Raw genomic sequence first — 25,794 nt, 5'->3', positions numbered from 1 at the left:
GATGTTTTCCTTGAAGTGACCGGTTTGACCTTGAAGGAGCTGGGACTGGCAACAGCCAACAGGGAGCTCTAGCATGGGCTGGTCCATGCGTCCTGAAGAGTCGAAAGTGAATGAACGAATAAACAACAACAACAATTATAAAGCATGTATATCAGCCTGAAGTCACTAAAAGTGTATTTATACCATCTGGAAATAGTGTATTTTCACCCAACTGCCACTGCCCTGTGCTCAGAGGGAGAGAACAGAAGCAGGTACAGTGGCATCCTGCCTAGGCCCAGACCCAAATGGGCAGCATTACTTTTTAATGGCCTCACTGTCTGTTCAAGGTACGTCCTTGCTAGGGATGGAAAGAACATTCAGAAATATTTGAAAAAATCGTTTGCATGGTCAGGGAACCCTGTTGAAGAGAGGCAGAACTGATGAGAATCTTCACATTTTGGAACTTATTCTGGACAAAACCTGCACGTGGGTTTTTATGACGAGGGCATCATTTTCTACATGGAAAAGAATAAGTTTTCTGTACAAAAATGCCATGTGTGAATTTTTCACAAAATATGTGTCAGGAAAAAGAGTTGAGATAAATCACCTTTCTTATCTCAGCTGCTTTGACCTTGCAAGTTCTACCTGAAGGCACAAAGTGGTAAAGACACCAGACTCTCCAATTCAGCTTTTAAACAAAAGAGGCTCCTTATCTATATTTACAAAATATGTATACACAGCATTCTCAGGTAATATCTGCTTACATCTCAGCACACCGCACAGAAGCACATCGCTTGCACAGAAGCCACATTGCATTCTACAGAAGCCATATTGCAATCCTAGAAGCTTCTTCTCCAGTAGGAACAGGAAACTCTAAAAGGGGCATTCTACCCATTCTGCACATCTCTATTGTTTTAACCCTTGCATTACTGAAACCATACTGTTTAAACAATAAGCAATTTTCACACTAGATAACATTACATACTGACAATATGTTCCAAACTACAAGTGGTTGCTGACAACAATACAGTTTTGAAGACTTCCTTGCAGTTGGAAAAAAAATCCAAAATTACCCATAGCTTCCTTTGAGAATAAATTAGTGAAGTATTATATTCCAAGTCAATATTGATCCTTTACGTACCAGGGTCTTGATCAAAGTTCACTTGTTTTTCATTATTTTCATTATCAATGAGGGAGGGAGGGCCCAGAATTTGGGGGTGGGGGTGGGGTGGGGGGAATTGTTTTTTACATATGAATTCCCAACACCCATACTGGCAAGCAGCTTCAAAAACTAGTCCTAAAAGTAACTTTTCCAACATCTAGCTTTGCATCAGTATGTTCTTTTGCTGATGTAAGCCCAACTGGGATTTCAGCCTGATTGGCGAGGGGGTAACAAACATTGTGCTTTTTTTTTCTCCTGGACAATGGCTGATAGAGACAGAGTCAGGTATAAACTTTAATAAGTCTTTAATCTCTTTGGGCGGCAGTTCTTAATCTGTCAAACCACAATAGTGATCTCCCAGCTTCCCAGTGATGAAGATAAATCCAATTGATGTGTGAAGATGTGAGGATAAATCCAAGCCACGAAGATGACTTTAAAAGCAGAAGATAAGAGAGTGAAGATTTCACAAGAAACGAGGAGGAGGTTCCCTCCAACCTATTTGGTTAGCAGCGATTACTCACCAGGGATACTTAGGGACTGCAAAAACAGATGTCGCTCTGAGAAGGTCACAAATGGGCACTTTGTTGGTGCTGTTGACATCATGCATACAATTTTAATCCCCCCTGCTGTGTTACAAGCTTTTAAAATGAAATTGCAGAAGCACAATTTACACTTTAACAAGAAAAAACCCACTTTCCTAACCTTAGAAAAAAGGTTCTAGGTACTATAGCTATATCAAAGGTTTCCATTGGCAACTAGTGTGCTGCCAATTCAGTTGCTCACATGAATCGGCTCTCTGTGAAACATTCATTTAGACCCTTAAGGAACACTAAAAATAACAACATTTTGGGTGCTTTGTTTCCAAATGGGTCACGAAGAAGTAATGAATACTTCAAAATGCTGCTGTTTTCCATTAGAGATTTCAAATGCTGTTTTTTTCTGTACAACTGTCATTCACTGTAAATATCCTACATGTATGACTACAAAAACACATTTTTTTTCACCACTATGGGTACTTGAGTGGGATACTGTGTTCCTTAAAGGGGTTCATTTTGGGATACTTCTATCTGTGGGTACTTCAGTTGCAGCACTTCAACCATCTGTCTGGATAGTTGGATCCAGCATATACCCATAACTGCTATTGGCTTCAAGAATTGCTCATCGTGTTTATGAAAAGGACGCCTGTAATCCAGCCCACAGCTATTCACATTCCAACAACTCCCATTGGAACGAGTGGGGTTTAAGTGCATGTAATTGTCGGCTGAATGGACTACAGCCAGAGTGGCTTATTTAGATAGTTTAATCATAGGTGCAGGCTTTTGTAATCAACAGCAGAATGTGCTGAGGAGTTTGTTTGAAAGAATGAAAGAGACGGCAGTAGGGGACAGCCGTGGGGTGTATGCATAGAAAATAATGTAACTGGTTACAGGACTAGGTGAGTCATATTTCTTTCCCCAGTGGTTGGAACACCATTCAAAGAATGCTTCCTAACATTCACCCTTTCTTTCTATCAGATGAGAGGGGGCAGGAATTTGCTAATTTTAACACCCGCGCACACACACAAGCAAAAAGGAAATGCAAAAGGGGGCATTTCCCCCAGACAGAATAAATACGATAGAAAGAACAGAGTGGTAAGTCTTTATATGACCACCTCCTCCCATATAGGTAAAGGTAAAGGTTTTCCCCTGACATTAAGTCTAGTCGTGTCTGACTCTGGGGGTTGGTGCTCATCTCCATTTCTAGGCCGAAGAGCTGCTGTTGTCCCTAGACACCTCCAAGGTTATGTGGCCAGCATGAGTACATGGAGCGCCATTATCTTCCTGCCAGAACAGTACCTATTGATCTCCTCACATTTGCATGTTTTTCGAACTGCTAGATTGGCAGAAGCTGGGACTAACAGCAGGAGCTCACCACTGCTCTCCGGGTTCGAACTGCCGACTTTTCGGTCAGCAAGTTCAAGCGCTCAGCAGTTTGCGCCACCCGGAGCTCCCCCATATAAGCCTGCCCAATACTTGAAATTCTCAGTCAAAACCCTGTTGCATATGATACAATAAAACAATAAAACTTTATTTTTATTCCGCCCTATCCCCCCAAAGGGACTCGGGGCTCAACTCTTCACAAAGCTAGGCTAGTTTCTTTCCGTCATGACACTTTATCATCTGAAGAATTCCTTGCCTTAGGATGTTGAGCTGGCTTCATTTCCATTTCTTGTGGGTAGTTTCTCCTCATGAGGCATTTCTACACCGACCGCTTATATCAGTTTAAAAATGGATCAGCTCCACAGCGGCGTTGTTGGTCCAGGTTAATTTGGCCTTATCCCAGTTTTTGGGATTTCCCTTGATTTATGGCAGTCAGGACAGTTGAGCTGGTTTCAAAACAGAACCAGATGCAAGTGTCCTGACTGCCATCCTGTGTTCTCCAGGCTCTGGTTGCCCAGTCTTCTGCCCCCCCCCCCCCCGGTGCCACAGTCTTCCCTGCCACCACATGGCACCTATCTTGTTCCTGGTGCTCTGCCTAATATCAGGCAGAGCCATGCACACTGAGGAGAGAGGTGACCTCTTTGGCCATCTTCCCTCACTCCTGTGTTGTGTTGTTTTGTGTTCTTTGATGTGCTTGTTCTTCATCTGAAAATGTCATGCTCTAGTGTTTGTCTGCAAAAGCTAGGAGGTTGATTTGAAGATTTCTGGTGGGCTTTGGTTGCCCTGCTGGAAATTCTTAGGACAGATGCCAACTGTATTTTCTTCCCCAGAAAGCAGTAACATTGCAGGTGTCAGGTGCATCAACCACAGGTTCCTTAATTTTCAAGGTCACTAGAAAAAAGGCTGTGTAATATTGGACATGACTACAGCTGGGAATACAGATTGCCAGTTTCTGCAATAATTGGCAATCAAAGATAAGAGCTCATCGGCTTCCACAAGCCAATTCCAACCCAGAATGTTACTGATCAGTGGTGAAACTATTGTTAATCTTTCCCTGACCTCTAGTGGCATTGTGTAAAAACAACAGAGCACAAATCCTTCCTGGATGTGCAGAAAAGAGGTATGCTGTTGTCGGAGGCTTTCATGGCCAGGATCAAAGGGTTGTTGTGTGTTTTCCGGGCAGTACTTCTGGAACATGGCCATACTGCCCGGAAAACACACAACAACCCAAAGAGGTATGCTGCTTATATCCAAGATAAGAAATCAGAACAATGTTAGATCACTTGTATTCCTGTCCTACCATAACATTGTTGTAGTGACTGAACCATCACAGATGTTTAAAGATCAAAACTGTGGTAGAAATTTAAAACAGCTTTTCCAGTATGGCTTCCTCCAGATATATTGGACTACATTTCCAATCATTCCCATCCATCATGGCTATTAGTCACATTAATGAAAGTCTAAGAACAAGGTTCAAAACTAAAAACAGTTTGAAAGTCTAAAAGCCTTAACAGTGTTATACAATGACAAATAATTATTTTCCCTTTCACTCCAGCTTAGGCCTCCACACCCTTCAGCTTGTTACTCTGAGTTCTGTAATGATCATCAGATCACATTTTGATTTATGGAAACCCTCCATGAATTCCATAGGGTTTATTTAGGCAAGTAATACACAAAAGTGATTCGGCCAGTTTCTTCCTCTGAAATAATTATTTTCAGTGCCATCTCTCTTGATCTTTTCATCTAGCAAACTTTCATCATTATTCTCGGAGGGTCTTTTGCAGCCAAATGTATTCTCTATCTTGCTAAGATAGCATCAGAATGTGTTCACCATCAAACCATCCCATATTCTGCTATTCTTCCTCACTGCATATCAATTTCACCTCGTGTCATTGAGCTCCTTGCTAAGGAGGAAACTAGAAACCACACTGTTGTTTTGAAAATAATGTCAATAGCAGTGGGTTCCACATAGTTCCCCTATCTCAGAATTTGTTGTTGTTTGCTGTCTCCTAGAGGATAAGAAAATGCAGGTACATGGGTGGAACGATGCCTTGATTTTTCCATTGTTCTTGGGAGAAGTCCAAAAGATACAGAAGGTAACATTCTTGCCAGATGTTTTTGCGAAGAGATCATTGAGTGAAATTGGGGCCAGGGCAAGCGAATGGAGTTTCAAGAATTGGAGCTATGCATATGTTTGGATTTACCATAAGGAAATAGCAGGCAGACCCCTCCCAGGCAGCAAATTTAAGCTGGCATCCAAGGACAATGAATAATTAGTCATTCAGTTTGCTAGCGACAGGGAATTGGAAGGATGCTCGTAGTGTTTGATGCCTCATGTGTTAAAATCACTCAGCTGCATTTGGTTAGTATGCATTTAATCATGGTAATTGTGAGATGGTTTTTGTGGCTGTGCCTCAGACAGCAAGATGTCTCAAGTAATCCATGCTATGATTACCTAAGCTGTAGACTCTAAGGCCAGGAACTGGAAGGACTGTCATAATGTGAAGATCCACACATGGGAAAGATTTGGATTTAGGGTGCTCTTTGTCAAGCAAGTGACTACCATTTCATTAGAACAGCTTCAGACTTAGGACTAGAACGATGCTGGTCTTTCTTCTGGCCCTTCCACACTGCCCTTTATCCCAAAATCTGATCCCAGATTATCTACTTTAAAGTGGAATATATGGGTCCCCACTGCCAGATAACCTGGGATAAACAGATAATCTGGGATCAGATGCTGGAATAAAGGGCTTTTAGTGGAAGAACAATTGTCTAGAATCATAAAATTGTATAGAATCACAGAGTTGGAAGTGGCCACATGGGCCATCCAGTCTAACCCCATGCTATGCAATAAAGCATAATCAAAGTACCCGCAACAATAGCTACTGTAAGGATGTGAATTCTACTGCTTTTTGCAGAAAAATATTAGAGATTATTTGGGAATTTGGGGCTTGCATTTTCCCTCTCACTTTCTATTTTGTGGAAATTATACCAAACGTCATACCTCCCTATTGCCTACCAATCCCATAATTTGGGTATGCTGGAAAAGTAGCCATTTTCCATGTTTGTCTTTCTTTCCCCTCATCATTGAAAAATGAAGTAAGATCATATTCTATTTCAGTTGCTTCAGATGATGTTCAATTGTGGAATGGGGTCTCACAGATCGTCATGACCTGATTCATCCCCACCCTTTTCACTCTTTTTTATCATTACCCAAACAATAACATTGAATTATTAACAGTTTTCCTCACCATGGAGCCATCTGGATTGTTTTGTACTACAACTTCCATAAGCCCCAACCAACATGGCACATGATAGGGGCTAAGGAAATTGTAGTCCAAATATGCAGAGGGTACCATGGGTGTAGATTTAGATTGATTCCAGTGCTGTATGACCACTGCAGAAACCCCCCCACATTTCTGAACTTCATCAGGTTGATTTGGATCCATTTGGGCAAGTTCCAAATTGGATGAGACCAATCTGAATCAGTGGCACACAGTCCTGATCCAAATTTAATTAATCCAGAGTGTCTGGGGGAGCATACATCTCATCCAACTACATCATAATACCACACAGGGCAAATGCCGCAATGGGAAGGAAATTAGTTGCTCAGTGATAGTTCTGCCTCTAGTGTGGGGTGAAAACCTTACTAACAATCTCCAGTCACAGTAGATGTGAGGTGGAAAGCAAAGAGTGGAGCGCTATTTGAACTATCCCATGCCCAGCCCTTTTTATAGCCTGGTCACGCCCATTGTACTACTGGCATTTGGTTGGTTGAGTATTGTTTTGATTGAGCTTTTGTTGCTGTTTTATATTCTGCTGTTTTATCTAGTTGTGTTTTATATAGCTTGTTATATGATATCATGTTCTTATTTTAATTCTGTTTTTGTTTTAATGGATTGCTTGCATTATTTTTAATGTTTTGTGGGCATTTTGCCCATATGTAAGTCACCCCGAGACCCTTTGGGGAGATGGTGGCGGAGTATAAGAATAAAGTTATTATTATTATTGATTGATAGCTGTCACTGAATAGTACATGTGGAATTCTCTACTGCAGCTAGATAAGGCCAGATGAAATCATGGCCCAATTCAAACCATCCAATCAGGATTTAAATGGAATCAGGGAGCCTTGCACAGCCCTTGTTGATTCCACCTAATCAACTCCTAAATGAGCATAATCTAGGCAGTATGCTATTTAAACAAGCTGTTTATTTAATGACGCCATAGCTCCATTATCTTGACTGGATCAAATTGTGTGCTTGAATGGGAAGAAAGCACACAAAGTTTGGCTTTCCAAAATAGGAAGGGCATTTTGAAACTCATTGGATGTACGGCAAAAAAAATTCCCTCAAATTAAGCGTCAATTGTGTATTTCTTTTTATGTATTTTTCTTTTCCCCTCTGTTAGATCACAGCTCACAGAGTATGGTGATTATTTTGTTCCTGGCCATAAAAGCCTAGCCATATCTTCATTCCAGGACATGGGTGTGTGATAGCGTTAATGGTGGTCACTTGTGATGAATGTCATTTATGTCATTTGTGACCCAGAATGCTCTGAAATGATGCTGGATTCGGGCATCCAAGGCATTATGGGAGAAACACAGTGGCAGTAGGGCTGCTGAGAGAGGAAGTCTGCTGCTACCATCTGTAGCGCCATCAGGCAGGCAGGCAGGCAGATCTGCTGCTAATAGTGCCTTTGAAGTTCAGCATCACAAAGCTGTTTCCTGTGACTTCTGAAATGTCTGGGTTGCACTCGTTTTAACATTCCAGCAGTAAAATGAATTTTGAAGACAAGCCATCATCACTTTTACTACAGCTTTGTCAGTTTCTTCTTTCACAGGATGTATGCTTCTATTCTTTATATTTTTGACCTTCAAACTGGCATCTTTGTCATGCTCTTGTCAACAACTGGCCCTGAATCTGGTTGCTGAGATTTTGAAATGCTTCCGGATACATATATGCATTTTTCAACCTTCCTTTCTGTGATTAATTACCATGGAGACATGCGGTCCGTTTTGCCAAAGTATTTAGCATATAATTATAGCACTTTTAATTGCGTATATATAATTAACGTTAGCATCATCCAATAATTGCACAGTTAGTTGCCAGACCACAGATGAGGCATTTCACATCCTTTTTCTGTGGTGCAATTGTATGTGAAATTATGGCGGAGTGTACATTGGCAATGGCCAGCTAGTTACACCTTGGCTTACATGAAATTAAACAGGGATGCTTTACAAAGTTTGCATCAGTTTGGTACTGGATTGTGATCCTTAGTTCCCAGACAGGCATGAATTATATCATGCCCTCTCAAAGTGAAGCGGTTTTTCTAATCCAATCCCCTAAATTGACTGAAGTTTTTTGACACTACATTAACTGCTATAACTCTGCAATGTAAAATAAAGCATCAGTCAATACTATGGAATTCTGGGATTTGTAATTTTGAGAGAAATTTTGGTTTGTCCTGGTGGCTATCCCAGGCTCTAGATCAGTGGTTCCCAACCTGTGGTTCATGGACCACCAGTGGTCTGCAAGAATTAAAATATGGTCCGTGGCCTCACTTGTTACTACACTGTTGCAACAAGAGTGACTGTTCTCGCAAAACCCTCTTATAGTGCCGAGGCTTATTATATATGATTTTCTATGGGCGAGAAGATGGCGACTAATTGATGGTATATGTTCTATATCAGAAACTAGAGTTGATGTAGTCTATCCAATGTAATTTCCTGAATCAGCACCCCAAATAACCAAACTGAATCTAAAGGTGACCAAACACTGATTTGTAACTTTTTGGTACTAATGTTGGAAAGTGGTCCCTGGTCAAGTGGTTCCTGGTCAAAAAAAAAAAAAAAGGTTGGGAACCACTGCTCTAGATCTTTTCTCCTTGAGAGCTGAGACTGGCACTCTCCTTACTATCTTTCCACAAAAAATTAAGATCTTTTGATTCCAGCAGGTTGTAAAGAAAGAAATTTAGAGGAAATATGCCTTATATAATATACAGAATTTATTTTAGGGTTCTTTAATGAATCATGTTTTTAACTCAATATGTTCAATTATGTTTATTGTTTAAGCCACCTTACAGGCTAAACTATCCTGACATCACTTGGTAGGTTTTACACTGTGTTAGGGAGCATACTTCAGAGGGAGAAAAGAAGCACCCCTGATTCATGCCAAAAACCATAAATTCAAGCAAGACTCTTGGTGTATGATAAAGGGAACTGGATTTTATTTTGATATCCCTACTTATAGGCACACTTGTATCAAAATATTTACAATGACTGCACATGAAATAAACGTAGAGAAACGGCAAGTATAATAGCAGAACATATCCACCCAATTACAAAAGTATACATGGAAAAAGAATGTAACAAGAAGACAAAGAAAGAGAATACTGTTTATACTAAACTTGCAGTCCTGAATTTGTCTCCCCTTTTGCATGAGTAGAGCAGAGCAGAGAAAGCATTTGCCTCTTGCCATTCATTGTTTCCACTCATTATTGTAACTGATCTAAATGGCAGAAATACATGGGCTGAAAATCCCAGTGCAAACAATAACTATGACATAGTAATTCTTTCCATCTCCATACAGTCACTTCCTGCTTGGCCTACTGTCTGTAAAATTTAATTAGTTGGGCTTCTAGACCCATGAGAGATGTAATATATGAAATGAAAGCATGTGGAGAAGGTGGTTAAGAAAAGGCACTAAAAGCAGACAGCTCCTATGGAAGAAAACCTAGCCAAGCAAAATCCTGTCCCAGGAGCTCTGGTCCAGCTACAGTTTCTAAAATTTTAGGACATTTGGGAGGGAAATATAAAAGTGATACTACAGTCAATGCAAGATCTGGTATTTTACAACACCCCACCCATCCAAAAAACCCAACTCATCTTTTTCAACAATTATATATTGTCTATTACTCATATATTTGTTTTTATTTGCCATCAAGTCAACTTAGATTGATGGCAAACCTATGAATGAGACACCTTCAGGAGCTCCATTCACCAACTGGCCTGCTCAGGTCTTGCAAACCAGAGCCGTGGCTTCCTATATTGAATCAGTGCACATGAACTGCTACCTTTGTCTTTTTTCTTATTGCCTTCCATTTTAGCAAGCATTCTACTTTTTTCCAATGAATTATGATACATCTAGACTAGGACAGCCTGAATTTAGTCATCTTGGCTTGTGGCAAAAGTTCAGGTTTATTTTGCTCTAGGACCTATTTATTTGTATATTTAATGGTCTTTGGTATCCAAAGATCTCTTCTCCAGCACCACATTTCAATGACTTAATTATTTTTTTCTTGTAATATTTTTCATTGTCCAAGCCTCACAACCATACATAGAAAGACTATGGTTTGGATGATTCTGACTTGGTATTTTCCAGCGATATTAGCAAGGGAAATCTAATTTGGTAGTGAGAAGGAAGGTCCCATGAGCCAAAGCTGATCTGATTAGAAATATCCTTTTCAGTCTGATGGTTTGTAGAATGCAGACATTACAGACCTAACAATCCAATGCTATCATGGAGGACTCCATATGTTCTTTGTAGTGCAGTTGTGTCAAATTGGTACAATAAGCTGTAATGAATGACACACACCTTGATGGCATTTTTCCAACCACTAAGGGCTCTCTTCTTCATAGCTGGACTGTTCCCCCCACAACTTCCATCATCTGCCACCCCTGTTCACCTTCCCTCATTACTTCCCAATGGCTATTTTCCTTCTAAAGTCTTCCACAGGAGGAGGACTACCTCTTTTTTTGTATATTTTTAAAAGCACTTAAGACAGTGATGGAACTATAAAAGCTTGTAGTTGTGCTTTAATGTTGGAATTTGGCCTCACTTCAGTCAGTCTGCTTTCACATTTCATGACTTCCATTTTTCAAGAACATGTAACTAAGGCTCTGTGCTGTCATTTAATTAGAGTATCTGGCATTCTCATGTATCCTCTCACAACACCTTCCGTAAATGAGTGGGAATGAGCAGCAAAGCACAGGAGCAGCAGATGTATCATCACTGCAGAAGGTTTAGGGAAGGAAAGCCAAGAACTCTGATGTCATTTCTAGCTTTTTTGCAAACAGGGAGGCAGAGGTTCAAAGTCCTTTAAGATGGAAGACTCGTATCACAGTATAAAAAAGAGATGGTCTTTGGATGTTTAGAATTGTTCTTCAAGCATTTTCATTGTCTCAGAGATCCATGATGATATTTTCAGCAGCTTCTCTTTCTCTCTGTGGTGGATTCTGTTCTATGGCTGGGAATGTTAGGTGAGCAGCATGTGGATTCAATTCTTTTGGCAAATAGTTCTCATAGAAAAAGTGACCTTCATATCCCTCCCACAAGCCCTCCCAATTTTCCAGTCCTCCCTCCCAAGCTACCCCTATGGCCCTCATTTCTTTCTAAGTACAAGATACAGAACCCCGGTGATGAAGCTAAAGCAAAAGCAGATCCAAGCAAGGATGAAGGAGTAGCCGTGGTGGTCTTGCTCTCCTTTAAAATACTGTGGGAATCGGGCAGTGTAAATTGAGACGGCAATCAGAATGAAGAGCCCTGTGAAGGGAGAGAGAGAGAGAAATCAGGAAAGTCAATACATCAACCTTTGGCCTATCCAGATGATTTCAGGTCTAAAGTAAATGAGAAAACAGGTGGAAAATGGGACACATTAAGTTCTACAATTTGAAATTTAGTCCATATGGAGCTTGATGCTATAGGTCTACATGTTGTGTTTGTATTTTACTTACAACAAATTAGCTTTATCCCTCCAGTGATATAGAAGCGTTTTCCTTTCTCCATAGTGAAGAGCTGGACCACAAACATGACCAGAGAGACAAAGGAGAAGATGATGGCAAGAATCATGAAAGCCTGTACAGCCTTGAGGGCCGCTAATAACACATGGGAGAGAGAAAAGGAAAAAAGGTATCAATCTGGAGTTTCCTCCTAATGCCAAAATGTACAACGGTACTTTAATAGTACATTAAGTAGCAGTAAATAGTCTCTTACATTGCTCACTCTCGGGAAAGGTAAGCTCTCTGCACTGGTCATTTGCACATTGAAGCCAGAGACCAGATGAGTTTGTTACCGTGTTATTCTTGCCTGCCATCCAAACCTAAAACAAAACAGAACAGATATAAATGTATTTTTTGCTCAGCCTTAAAAAAAATGAATTAACCAGGCTTATGCTAGAACAGCATGAAGTACCTAAGCTTCAGACATATTCAGAAATGAAGTCGACTATTACTGGATTTCTGATGGCTGTATCTTGGAGAGGTTGACACTATTACATAAAAAAGACTTACCTGTATATACTCAAGTATAAGCTGACTCAAATATAAGCCGAGGCGCCTAATTTTACCACAAAAAACTGGGAAAACGTATTGACTTGAGTATAAGATGAGGGTGGGAAATGCAACAGCTACTGGTAAATTTCAAAAATAAAAAATACCATTTTCATTAATTGAGGCATCAGTAGGTTAAATGTTTTTGAATATTTACATAAAACTGTAATTTAAATTAATAATAAGACTTTAATAAGATTAGACTGGCTAACTCTGGTTACCTATATATTTGAGTATAAACTGACCTGAATATAAGCTGGCCAGGACCCTCAGGTGAGTAAAAGCCAAGGGGGGCTTTTTCAACCCTAAACAGGGCTGAAAAGGTTGGCTTATACTTGAGTATATATGGTACAAATGATGTTACCAGAAACTGAATATCAGTGTGCAATCTGCAGAATCTATGTATCTGTATTTGCTTTTCTTCACTCCTATTTGCAAACTTGGGACAGCATAAACTCAAATAAAAAGTAAATTCACATGGTGAAGTTCATTACAGAATTATTGATGTTACACAAATAAATGCATGCAGAAACACATAATATGATTTAAAGCAGGAGTGTAAAGTCTCTCTGTCAAGGGGCCTCATTGGGCCTCCAGCTGAATCCATGCTATTGCCATAGTTCAAAAAGAAGAGGGACCTGTAGCATTCAACTGATTGGTGAAAGAGTCTAATGACATGAAGGCTGAGAAGCGTGTTCTTTCTGCTTCTCGGCGCTGCTGGCATGCTGCCAGCACGGAGTCCACCAGAGCCCATTAGATGATGCAGAGCAACTTCCGGTGAGGCTCCGCTGGGCTTCATGTAAGCAGCACAGAGAGCATGGAGCCCCAAGGAGTCGGGTACATAGAAGAAGCTGGGGAGAATGCGGGAAGAAGCCGGGGACCATAGGGAAACATTGTAGGAAGAGATCCCACACTAACAATGATAAGAGCACAAACGGTACGCTGCCTCACTGTTTCCCCCCGCTGTCCCCTGACTTCTCGGCCTCCCTGTGATGAGGTCCTAAAAGAGGTTTAGAAAATGCTATAATCTTCCAACTAGAGGTCAGGTCAGAACCCCTTTGGGATATCTTTGACTCATGCAAAAGGGAAGCTGAATTCCAATAGTCAGCAGCTGAAACATACAATGTTAAATTGTCCATAATTGTACTGTGCTCTAAGAAACCTTATAATGATGAAGCCATTCACACCATGGTGTTTCTTACTGTAGTGCCAAATTTCTAACTGCTTGGAACATAGAATGGAATGCTGGGGGATGAGGCAGTTTGAAGCAAGAATTGTTAGTGGAATGTAGAAAGAGCCAAGAGCCCTGAGAAGAGCAGTAGCGGTTCTTTTCTTGCAGAGGCCATTAAAGATTCCCTGAACTATTTGCTTTGCTAGTCTGTTGTTGTATATTCTGACTGGCAACAATTCCCAAGGACCTCAGATAGTGTTTTCCCATCATCAATTTCCTGATCCTTTTAAGTGGAGATTAGATCTGGGTGTTAACAAAATGTCGGTGTACAACAAAAGAAATTTAAAGATGAGCTTAAAGGTAACCTAGTCAAATGTAGTATAAATACCAAGAACTGGGAGGCCCTTGCACTCGAATGTTGTAACTGGGTGATCTACCTCTGGAAGGCTATCATACCTAGACAAAAGTGATTGCCCATGGGTATTTCTGATTGCAAAGTATGTGCATATAAGCCAAGCTCTCTTCCCTACATTCTTAAATTCTTTTCCATTAAGCTAATATGTATAGTCCTTGAGTGTTTCTGTTTCTGCTTTCTCTGCAAATTTTCAAGCTTTTTTTTCACAACTTTGGAAGTGTTCTGTGTGTGTGTCAAAAAATAAAATGTATTTATTTTATTTATTTACTGCATTTATAGCCCATCCTTCTCACCCCAAAAGGGACTCAGGGCAGCTCACAAAAAAGGCATAATCAATGCAACATATAGATACATAGGGTAAAACAACATATATAAATTATAATCAATAATCAAAACATCATGATCTTAAAACCAATTCCTTAAAAACCACGCAGTCCAAAAGCATATTCCAGGAGCCATTCCAATCATAAATTGCACTATCCCATACAGGCATGTAGCCGGGGGGGGGGGGGGGGGGGGGGGGGGGGCTTGAGGGGCTTCACAAGAAGGCCTTACATTTATTATTTAAACTGTTACGTTCATTCCTATCAGGATCTGATCACCATGCTCAATATATCTCATGCATGGGGGTATTGGGATAACAATACAAAAGGTTTGCTAGGGTAGATCCTCTCTCACTAAGACTCACCCCCCCCCCCCCCCCCAAATCAAAATCCTGGCTACGAGCCTGATCCCATAGTTACTTCTTGCATTGCAGATTATTGTCCAAAGGCTTGGTCCCACATCCATGTCTTCTCTTTCCTCCTGAAGGACAGAAGGGAGGGAGCTAATCAAATTTCACTGGGGCAGGAGTTCCACCACTGAAAAGGCTTTGTCTCTCATCCCCATCAGTCGCTCCTGCGAAGGAGGCAGGATTGAGAGCAGGGCCTCAATCTTAACCTCCAAGATGATTCATAGAGGGAGATACGTTCAGATAGGTAGGCTAGGCCAGAACCGTTCAGGGCTCTATAGGCTAAAGCCAGTAATTTGACTTGGGCTCGGTAGCAGACTGGTAGCCAGTGGAGCTGGCGCAACAGGGGGTTGTATGCTCCCTATACCCCGCTCCAGTGAGGAATCTCTCTGCTGCCCGTTGGACCACTTGAAGCTTCTGAACAGTTTTCAAAGGCTGTTGAACATGTACAGCACGTTGCAGTAGACTATTCGGGATGTAACGACAGCATGGACAGCAAGGCCAAGTCTGGCTTCTCAAGGTATGAGCACAACTGGCACACAAGTTTTAATTGTGCAAAAGCTCCCCTGGCCACCATCGAAACCTGGCATTCCAAGCTCAGCTACAAATCCAAGCTGCGAACCTATGTCTTCAGGGGGAGTGTAACCCCATCCAGCACAGGCTGTAACTCTATACCTGGTTCAGCCTTTTGATTGACCAGGAGTATCTCTGTCTTGTCTGGATTCAATTTCAAAAGAAAACCAGATTATCTGATGTGGACATATTTCATCAGATGATATGTGTAAATGGAGTAGATCTGACTTGACTTTTTCTGAAGAGTCGAAATCTAATGGACAATCCATGAAGCTCTCATCTATTAAATAAAGTATCTGATTTCTTTTTTTAAAATTGCTCAGCATCAGTATGCCTGATATACTCTGGTTCTTGCACAGTAAAACATACCTTTGTTGGAGTAATATGAAAGGGTTTATTGGCTTGTTGCCATTTGCAACAAGACAGTCATTTATTTCTGAGACCCTTCCTCAGAACTGTGTTTCAAGAATTACCACCATGCACATGTACACTCAAATTAAGTAAACTACCTTTCAGATTCTGAGAAACCTCTTAATAAAATAAACAAACCAATAAATAAGAGTTTTTAAAATCCCTCTTAGAACATACTTTGGGGGAGGGTTAATTTTGTGGGAGCTAGAATGTTGGTAATTTGATAAAGCATGATTTATGCTATCCCTGATGGTTACATGGGATGTATATGGATTTCAACAAATGTATATTGTTTTAAGTTATTGATCTTATACTACCATAACTTATTTAATTTTTTAAAATGTTTTTATTATTTATTTTTATTTTATGTGTCTTGTTTTCATGCAAGGTGTGAGCCATCTTTGGCCCAATGTAGGAGAAGGACATGTTATTAAGTAAATAAATAAATAGACAGATCAAGAGGGAAACCCACACGGGAAAACACAGCCCCATTGGTCGGTTTCCAGCATATTTCCTGAATTGTTCATTCAGTACTTAGGACGGGAAGCTGCTTTTGGACTAGAAGGAATGACTATGATCTCCTCAAGCTTCTCCCTGCAGACCACAGAGGCTGTTCCCTTGGATGTCTACTCAGGCATCCTGGAACAACAGAGTGCTGATAAAATAAAAAGAACTCCCTGTGGTTTCCTGAGCCTTTTGGCTTCAAATTGTCCTTCCTGTTGTTGCTCAATAATATGCTGGCTTGCTTTAAAAAAGAAGAAGCAATAATGCCTTAAATGATTGGTTCTTTCCAGACAGGAGCCTCCAGCAGGGGTCATCAGAAACTAAAGCAAAGGAACCTTTCTGGGATTATGCAAACACATGATTGTGCTTCTGGGATTATGCAAACACATGCTTGGTTTAGTCAAATTTTCCTGCCCCTCCCTGCTTTTTCAGTTCTGTTATTCATTTAACCCTAACTAAACGGATTCTGAAACGATTCCCAGTAAATCCAATGGGACTTTTCCTAAGCAAGTGTTCTCCTTAACGCAGATTGGATTTAAATAAATCATTCAAGCACCAGCCCTCACTTTGTTTTCAGTAGAATGGTCTTAGGGACAGGGGAAGATCTATTTTGTATATCTACTTTTTATTCCACAGAAAGTGCTAGAAGGAAAGCAACCATTATGAATCTTTCAGCGGATATTTCTTAAAAGCCATAGGCAATCCTCCCCAACCCCACCTCCCAAAATGTTTGGCCATGCCATGAGACCACTCCAAAGGAAATAGTGGAGAAGCTCTTCTGCTCTTTATTGCTTATCTTGGAAAAAACTTCTTGACAATTTGATGCTTAATGACATATGACTAATTGGGATTATGAGCTGTCTCTTAAACCAAAAGCTGCTTTGACTCAACCCCTCCAGTTTATGACACTCCTATTTTAGTATATTCTTGGTAAGATCTCTTCAGAGAAGGCTTGCCATTGCCTTCCTCTTCCACCCAGTTGGTTTCCATGGACCATCAGGGATTTGAACATAGGGTTTCCAGAATCCTAGTTTAACTCTCAAACTGCTATATCACACTGACTCTGGAATAATTTGATACAGGTAACTTAGAACTAATATAGGCAGAAGCCAAACTAGTGACTATGCGTGTGTGTATGGATTCAAGTCAGTCACCTGACAATTTATGGAGACCTCATGATATTTTTCATATAGTTCTCTCTTCCAAGAAATACTCAGAAATATTCAGTTTCTTCTTCTGAAATATAACCTAGAGTGCCTAGTATTCACTGATGGTTTCTCATCCAAGTACTAACCAGTGCTGACCATGCTTATGCTTAGCTTCCAAGATCAGATGGGATCTGTGTCTTTGGGGCATTTAGGCCTATAATAGAGAGCTAATTTCCAGTACACAGAGCTAGCACCACAGTCACTCTATTGAAAATCATAGTTACATGGTAGTCCCCGCAGGGAGAGAGGACAGGTTAAAAATAAAGTTTTATATATAGTTTGAGGCAAAATTTGCACATCTTGGCTTCCAACCTATGTGTTTTTTGTATCTATGCCCTCATAAAGCAGATGCTCAATGAGAGATAGGCAAATCAATTTGTTATATCCTTAGACATCTACGCTTGTTGCATCTTTCCATGTGAGTAACAAACATTTGAAAGTTTTCAAAAATCCAAGAGATTTTGCACATTTTTTCCATTATTTTTCTTATTTCAGGACCCTTTTTCCAAAAAAATTACAGGATTTTTGGTCAAAAATAGAGTAGGGGTATTTTCTAAGTATTTGCCCCACCCCTGTTTTACTCTCATTGAGTGTTACTTATGCACATGTCCATGTGTAAGTCTAATTTCATCTTGCTTCTTCATTATTCAACTATTCAACAGACTTTGAATAATATTTTCTCTCATACCCCACTCCCTATGTGTGTGTGTGTGTGTGTGTGTGTGTGTGTGTGTGTGTGTGTGTGTGTGTCATATGCTTTTTGAGCTCAGTGCTGTTCAGGGTGCCCAAAAGCTGATGAGTAGCTATGGATCTCTTCACACAGCTCTTTTGGGCCATGCCGTTGTGCTGACAATCACCAGTGAAAGGGAAGGCAGTTGGGACTGCTCAGGGCACATGGTGAGGATGGGAGAGGGTGCTTTGGCATGCATCATGTGATGGCGCACAGCAGACTCCATCTTTGCCTTGCATAAAAGCGGCAAAATGGAGCAAAAATGCCCCATGTGAAAAGGTCCTAAGTCCCATTAGCATTATTATCTGGAAGATAGAGAACAGGTAAATTTGTATCAGTTTATTAAAAAACAAAATTTTCCAATATACTTTTAATAGTATCTTGAAAGTCAAATTCTGCATGTCATAGTGGAAAAGGCGAAGGAGGGAGACGATTTCAGGAAAGGAAATGTAACAAAAAGAGAATCTTAAATGTACTCAGAATTTGTTGATAATCAATATGCATAAGGCCCAACACTTTCCAAGTGAAGAATCTCTTCTTAAGGGGCTATTAAGCCAGAGCAACTGTTTAAGCAGCTTCACATATTATCTAATACTCTTTCAGTAACTGATAAGTTACTGAATCAGATAGTACATAATACTGGAGAATAATCTCTTGGCACAAAGAACATTAGGACTCAACAAATCAGCGTGTTCCTGTGTTCAGAGATGTAGTTAAGGGGGTGACGAAATGAGGCCGTGCCACTCCACTCCAAAATAAAAGTTGTGTCATCCCACTGAATCAGGGCCAAAGCCGGAAAAAAATTGGGGGTGGGGGTTGAAACTATTTTTTAGCAAATCATGAAGAGTAGTTCCATAATGAAAAATAATTTAGAAATCAAGCTCCATCGATACACTTCAGTGGACACTCATGGGAATCTGGTTAATCAGTTAAAATTCATGAGTAAACCAGGTGTTTTTAAAAACCTGAAAAAAATTGGGGGAGGGGGAGTGGAATGAACCCCTAACCCCCCCCCCTTGGCTACAGCCCTGCACTGAATTTATCAGTTAGTCCCCATATTTCTAACATTGCCAAGTGTAAGACACTGAAAATTGTTCACACTTAAGGACCTTCCAGACAGGCCCAAAAATGCGGGGCCTATGGGGCTTTTACATGAGGCATCCAAATGACGTCTCAGGTAAAAGTGAATTAATTCAGGGCAAAGCAGGTAAACCCTGCTTTGTCCCAAATTAATTAGATACCCATTAGATCTGGGTCTTCCAGAAAGGCCCAGGTCTAATGGGGTATTAAACGTGTGGGGCTACTCAGGAGTGAGCCCCCACAGCCATCTCGCTTTTTTAGGCTTCCAAAAGCCCAGAGGGTCAAGATGGCACCCAGAAAACTTCTAATTCTATGAACATGAATGTTCTTAATGCTTCTTTTCCCAACTCTGAGCTCTCTGGGCATGATACACTAAAACTTCCATCATCTCTCTATCAATGGCTATGCTGCTTGTGAGTGAAGAGAATCGTAGTTCAATGGTTCTCAACCTCAAGTGGGTCCCCAGTTGTTTTGACCTTCAACTACCAGAAATCCTAACAGCTGGTAAACTGGCTAGGGTTTCTGGGAGTTGTAGGTGAAAACACCTGGGGACCCACAGGTTGATAACCACTGTCATAGTGTAACACACCCAAAGGGTACCAGGTTGCTTAGGGTTGTTGTGGTTTTCTGCCAAGAAGTTTCTCTGAAATACTGTCTGTCATATTGCATTTAATGTTGGACTTTGAGCAGCCAAAAGCCCATGAAAATTGGTATCAAACAAAGCTTTGCCTGCAAACTTCTTTGAAAGTCTTTGATGCCTGACTGCGTGCAGGTAATAGACCTATGGATGTGTTTTACAATATGTACTGCTGGATTTGCAGGCAATTCCCAGCTGTGACACAGCAAGGTCTTAATCTTAAAACATCACTGGCTGGTTGCAGCAAGCAGGCACAGACATAGGCACCAGCCATTCTCTCTACGCTTATTTGTTTTAATCATCACATAGACCAACAGAAGCTGGAACATAACAATCAAATGGATAATATGTGACATATGATGTGAACTGTGTGTATGCCTTGGATGTAGGCAAGGGCTAATCAATCACAAACTGAAGCATCTAAAGCAGTTCAGTTCATCAGCTTAATCAATTACCTGGCCATACTTCTGTTTTAAATAAATAAATAAAAATTATGTATTCTGTTCTCTAGCAATTTCTGGTATGGATGCAATTACGTTGGCAAGAATCTTATATGATTCTTTTATGTAAATAAATTTGCATTTGCAGTATGATCTTAGTATCTGCAGAACTGATATCCGCAGTTTCAGCTACCCATGTCTAATCCAATATGCCCTCTGTAGGCGTTTCGTAGATCTTCCAGCAAAATTCTATGCTATTTCTATGCTATCCTTCATTTCAATGGTTTTCATTATTATCCATGGTTTCGTGTATCTATGCAAAGTTTGGAGATGTAATCCCCATGGATATGTGGGCTGCACTGTATCTAGTTAAGTAGCAAATGCACTAATTGATTCAGTTAATGAATTCTGAAAATGTATATTGGGACACAAGCAAAAATGCCCAATAAATATTGGTGTCTGATACACATTGGAACCTATGCAATGAACATCAGTTGCATTGCACCTCAATCCCTTTAATGGCTGCCCTGAATAGTAAGGTAACACAAGCTGTTTACTGGATGTGGGCATCACACAACTGCACAAATCAAACTTCCACAAATGTAACACTCCAACAGGGTTCCAGCTATTGTTCTTAGAGTCTGATGGAGAGTCTGTGGGATGCTCAGTCCCAAAAGCATTCCCCAAAGATTGATAAGGGTTTGATGTGGATTGGAGGCCAATTTCACCCCTGAGAACCTGCCAGACGCTACACTAGACATAAATGTGCAGTAGATCACTTAAGAAGCACCACCAAAATCACTAGAAGTCTATTCCCAGATACAATTCAAGGTTTGGTAGAAGATTTAAGAGGGCTTGAGGGATACTTTGTGCTAAGTCATTGCTCCTAGAGTCTAAACTTTTTTTTATTATGAAGACCTTAAGAAGAAAAATTCTAAATGGTCAGAGGCCAAAAAAATCTTTGAGGCTACACTGGCCACACTTTGCCCACACTTAAAGTACTGATTCCTCCTCATCACACTAGAGCATGGATCCACTCTAAATCTGGTTTCTGCCTCCTGCAAAATTCTGGGTTTTGTAGCTTAGTGAGACCCAGGACATGCCTGGCTGAGCAGTTTAAAGGCCCCTCCCTAAACTGCAAGCCCCAGACTTCTGTAGGAGGCAGAAACTGGATTTAAAGTGGATCCATGCTCTAGTGTGATGAGGTCTGTGGGTCTGCATATTGGTGTCCACTAGGGAGCAGTGTAGTGATGGGCTGCTAAGAAAGCACTTGAGACGAAAGATCTCTGGAATGATTCCTGTCCTGAAATGTTTAAATGGGGGAAAGAAGTGGTTGGAAACAATTAAGGTCAGAGGCTGGGAGAGTAAGCAAGACAAGTAGTTAGAAGATCCCGAAGAACAGGCAATAAAGGGTCTTCAATGCTAGCAGAATTTTTAAGGTGATCCTGAATTCCCAGTGGCCTTGATCCAGAAAGAGAATGCCAGGAGGTAGTAGAGTCTGAAGGAGTTAACCACAGTTGCAGTAGTTTGCCATGAATTCTCATTGTTTCATTCTATGAAATTATGGGATTTGTAGTCTTGGCAGAATTTCCTGGTAGCTTTCTGAAGTGTAGTCCCCTGATCTAAGGAACCAAGACATTCTCACAGAAGATTCCCATCCCCTCTCCAAACTACAAATCCTAGAATTCCATAGGATAATACCATGATCGTAAAAGTGAGCTTGGATTGCTATAACTATGATATAGATGCCCTCCTGGTTAAATAATGCCTCTTATTCTACTTGGCTTTGATCAGACGAAATTTTATGACTAGAAAAAGATGAAAAAAGGAAAAACTCATAATTATGTAGCAGACTGCCTGGCAGGTATAATGATAGAGTACTTCCAACTGATGATGTACTAATTCCACTCACTCAACTGGTTTCCGAGTGAGGTGTGCCTGGGTGTTACTTTTCCAAGATAGGAGAGTGCATATGCTACCATTTCAAACCTTTAGGTTGTGTTGAATTGCTGCCTTGTTTCAGTTAATAAATAGGGAGTGTTCCAGTTCCTCAGGGTGTGGCTGCTCTTATAGGTTTCAGGAGCCACCAGCTATGCAAAGCAACAGCCACCTTAAGCAACGTATATGAACCTGAAAAGTTTTCTGTCTTTCTTTTTTATCTCCCTGAGGATAAGTTGTTGTCTGGACTAGGCCAATATCAAAGTGTCATTGATATTGATCCTTGTAAGTGAGTTTAAAAAAGATATTTTGATGTCCAAGCTAAAAATGATGTTGAGCCAATTTCAGGAGCAAGCTTTTTAGGGCTTTGGAAGTGTGAACTGTTCCTTTCCAACATCCCACTGAGTAAAAAAAAGGAGGGCACATTGGAGGGGGGGGAGCAGAGAGACGAGGGGTAGCTTTACTTCATGTTGACTATGTCAATAAAATACTCAAGAAAGGCTTTGTTACTCACATTGGCAATGGTGGAGACAAACAGCATGATCGTGGTGGCGATATGGATCACAAAAATACCAGCCAGTAGCACCAACATCTTGGCTCTTCACTGCAGGGGTACCTCAAAGGAAGAGAAGTCTGTAGGAAAGGAACACATATAGAAGAATATAAAAAGTGGTGTCACATCTAGAAACGTTATGTAAGTATAACTGACTACATCCAAGAAATGAAACACGACTTCAACTTGTACAAATGGCTTAATAGAGACATTGCTATAAGTTGGGTCTGCAAATCCTAGCGGATCCTCAGTACAATTACTCAGAGAAGTTAAGCAGGTCCCACAACTAATTTTCCAAGAATTTGAAAAAATGTGTTAGAAATTAAAATCAAATAAAATATGGTTGTAATCTAAATGTGTAGGTATGTTTTTGTGTGTGTGCATGTGTGTGTGTATCAGAGAGAGAGAGGGATGGAGAGAGAGAAAGGGATGGAGAGAGGGAGAGAGATCATATTTATTTCATTCTGGCCTGCCATGTCTCTAGAGCAGGGGTAATAATCCTATGGCATGATGACTATATGTGCAGAAGAGCCTAATTTTGTGAGAACCTTGGCTTGAGTTTGAAAGAGCATTTATCATTCAAATTACAAGTGAAATCACAGGAACAGGATGAACAATTCTGGATATATATCCTATCAAACTCTATTTCTTGTTGTTACATGCCTTCAAATTAAGGTGTCCCTATCATGTGGTTTTCTAGGCAAGATTTAGTCAGAGGAGGTGTGAAATTGCCTTCCTCCCATTCTAAAAGAGTGTGACTTGTCATATGTCACTCTATGGGATTCAATGGCTGAATAAGGATTCAAATCCAGTCACTCGGCGTTCTATGGTAGGGTGTATCTGTACTTTAGAATTAATGCAATTTGATACCACTTTAATTGCCATGGCTCAATGCTGTGAATTCCTGGAAGCTGTAGTTTTATGAAGTGCCAACACTTTTTGGCAGAGATGGTTAAGACTTTGTAAAACTACAACACCCGGTAATTCCATAGCGTTGAGCCATGGGAGTTAAAGTGGTGTCAAACGGCATTAATTCTACAGTGCAGATGCACCCCTGCTCTACCATTCATACTACTATGCTACTGTTAATATGTCAGAACCAAAAGAGAAATTTTGATTTCCCTATCCCTCAATCTTAAGCTAAGGACCTACCAGTAACTAGATGTTATCTTGGAAATTTGTGACCTGCCCTTGAGATATTCATTTCTTATTCTGAAAGTATAAGAAGAATGTGCAATGGCCTCTTTGAATCTAGACTGCAGCATGGTCGATATCTAGCCTTTTCAGCCCCTATCTCCATGGAAGAAAAAAACATACAAGTAAGATTTCATTTAGACTTTTTTTATTTAAATTAACATCACTTACAAATAAAAATGGGAAGCAACATTCAACAGTTCAAAACAAGGCAGGCAACATACATAATTAAAATCTAAGTTTCAGCAACTGCAGCAAATTAACAATGGCTAGTCAGCTTTTAGGGCTAAAATAAAATAAAATAATAATAAAAAGGGCCTGCAAGGCGATTCATAAAATAAAAAAAAATGAAACCATTTGTGACCACTTTTGAAAGCTGGCCACTCAAGTTCAGGGCTGAACTTGAACTTACATCCAAACCATGAACATAAATCTTCTTCCAAAAGAGTCAACCCCACCCAGCAGAGGGCAATTTCACTTGCTGGATGGCTCTACACACCACTTCTTCAGGACCAACAAGTGCCATGGCTCAGCTTCTCAGTATCAGTCAGTTAATGAAAGCAAGCTCAAAAAACCAGGGAGAAGCCATCTTCCCAAAAGAAGATCCTATTGATGTCCCTCCATCATCAAAGGAATGCAGAGAAGAGCCACTCCACTTGTTTTAATGAGCAAGCAAGCTAATGTGGCACAAAATCGTCCCTTTATATATCCTTACCTAAAGCCATTAAGATCTTTTGGAAAAATTACTTCAAGAACTATAACTTCCAGAACCATCCTGGGTGGCATAGAAATTCTGGGAGTTACAGTTAATTAAAACAATTGACATTCTGGTTTGGGGCATCCTAATATACATTCTCCCTACTTACCTAAATTGATACAATTTGAGACAAGCCATACCACTTGATTGTGTTGCTTGGCTGGCTTTCTCATGGGCTATATGCTACTTTACTATGAGGCTTTTGACCAAAAAAAATTGTTTTGAAGATCCATTGTTGGAGGAGAGGAATCAATGATGTTATTGCAACAGTTTGTGCACACGAACAAACCAGGCTTTGAAATAAGGGACCCATCCCATGATTTTTAATACAATGAGCTTGCCTCAGTGCATTTCCAGAAAAAACCCGCATTTACTTGCAATCAAGTTGATTCGTTTCCCCATTCTTTCCCATCAATGCAACAAGTTCTAATTAGCTTTGCTACATTTGGTCAGTCTTGCTGCGGTTATGAAATAGATCCATTGCTGTGTTTGTGGCAGTATGGGGAATCTTACATCTGCATTCTCAAAATTCCTTTTTAACAAGGGGTGTGGCTGTCCTACTTGCTTTGCTGCCTGTTCCTGGAACACAATATTAGTATTCAATTGAAAAAAAGAAGTGAAGAGTCCTCCTGTCTGCTAATAAGCATATCATGTTGATCACATCTAGGACAATGTTGGCTCTCCTGTTGACATCACATTGCAGGTAGAGTATCACCATAGGTGTTTATTTCCAGAGCTTGGAAAAGTTAGGTTTTATGGACTACAACTTTCATAATCCAACCATGAACAATAGAACAGTAAAAAAAAAAAAGGCACATCTATACAGACATTTAACCCTGAAGGGGGAGGCAAATCAGTTCTATGTTGATATGATACATGAAACTGATTTGGGTTAACATGGATGAAGGTCACACAATAGTTTGTTAAAAAGACACTATCCAGAAATCAGCATGACAGTGATCAGAAGGAAATACAATAAAAAATTAGAAATAGAAGCATAGTAATGATGAAACATATAATAACACACAAGCTTCTTTAATTATGCATGCCATGGAAATCTTTAACCAC

At 40.3% G+C, this 25,794-nt stretch overlaps 1 protein-coding gene and 1 long non-coding RNA gene across 9 annotated transcripts in view; one reads left to right on the top strand and one right to left on the bottom strand.

Annotated features, from left to right (window-relative positions):
• The window catches only part of LOC103280448 (uncharacterized), a 200,854-nt gene that overhangs the window by 161,735 nt on the left and 13,325 nt on the right, over window positions 1–25,794 (top strand). For 4 of the 8 annotated variants that reach the window (XR_010006821.1, XR_010006820.1, XR_010006817.1 and 1 more), the window contains exon 3: window positions 11,846–16,376. The exons of 2 other annotated variants lie outside the window; for them this stretch is intronic. This is a non-coding gene — a long non-coding RNA (uncharacterized LOC103280448). Of the gene's footprint in view, window positions 1–4,130; window positions 6,830–11,845; window positions 16,377–25,794 lie in introns of those variants that run through there. 2 more of the 8 variants (XR_010006826.1, XR_010006819.1) reach the window with 2 other exon arrangements.
• The window catches only part of emp1 (epithelial membrane protein 1), a 32,746-nt gene continuing 16,215 nt past the window's right edge, over window positions 9,264–25,794 (bottom strand). The window contains exons 2-5 of the mRNA XM_003226635.4: window positions 22,737–22,855; window positions 12,051–12,156; window positions 11,792–11,932; window positions 9,264–11,600 (exon numbers count right to left, since the gene is read on the bottom strand). Of these exons, the coding sequence (XP_003226683.1) occupies window positions 11,440–11,600; window positions 11,792–11,932; window positions 12,051–12,156; window positions 22,737–22,814 (486 nt within the window). The 5' untranslated portion in view covers window positions 22,815–22,855 and the 3' untranslated portion in view covers window positions 9,264–11,439. The remainder of the gene's footprint in view (window positions 11,601–11,791; window positions 11,933–12,050; window positions 12,157–22,736; window positions 22,856–25,794) is intronic.

The sequence above is a fragment of the Anolis carolinensis genome, chromosome 5, assembly GCF_035594765.1.
Source record: "Anolis carolinensis isolate JA03-04 chromosome 5, rAnoCar3.1.pri, whole genome shotgun sequence".
Lineage (NCBI taxonomy): Eukaryota > Metazoa > Chordata > Lepidosauria > Squamata > Dactyloidae > Anolis > Anolis carolinensis.
The sequence above is the reverse complement of the archived record's forward strand: the minus strand, read 5'-3'. Positions and strand labels throughout refer to the sequence as shown.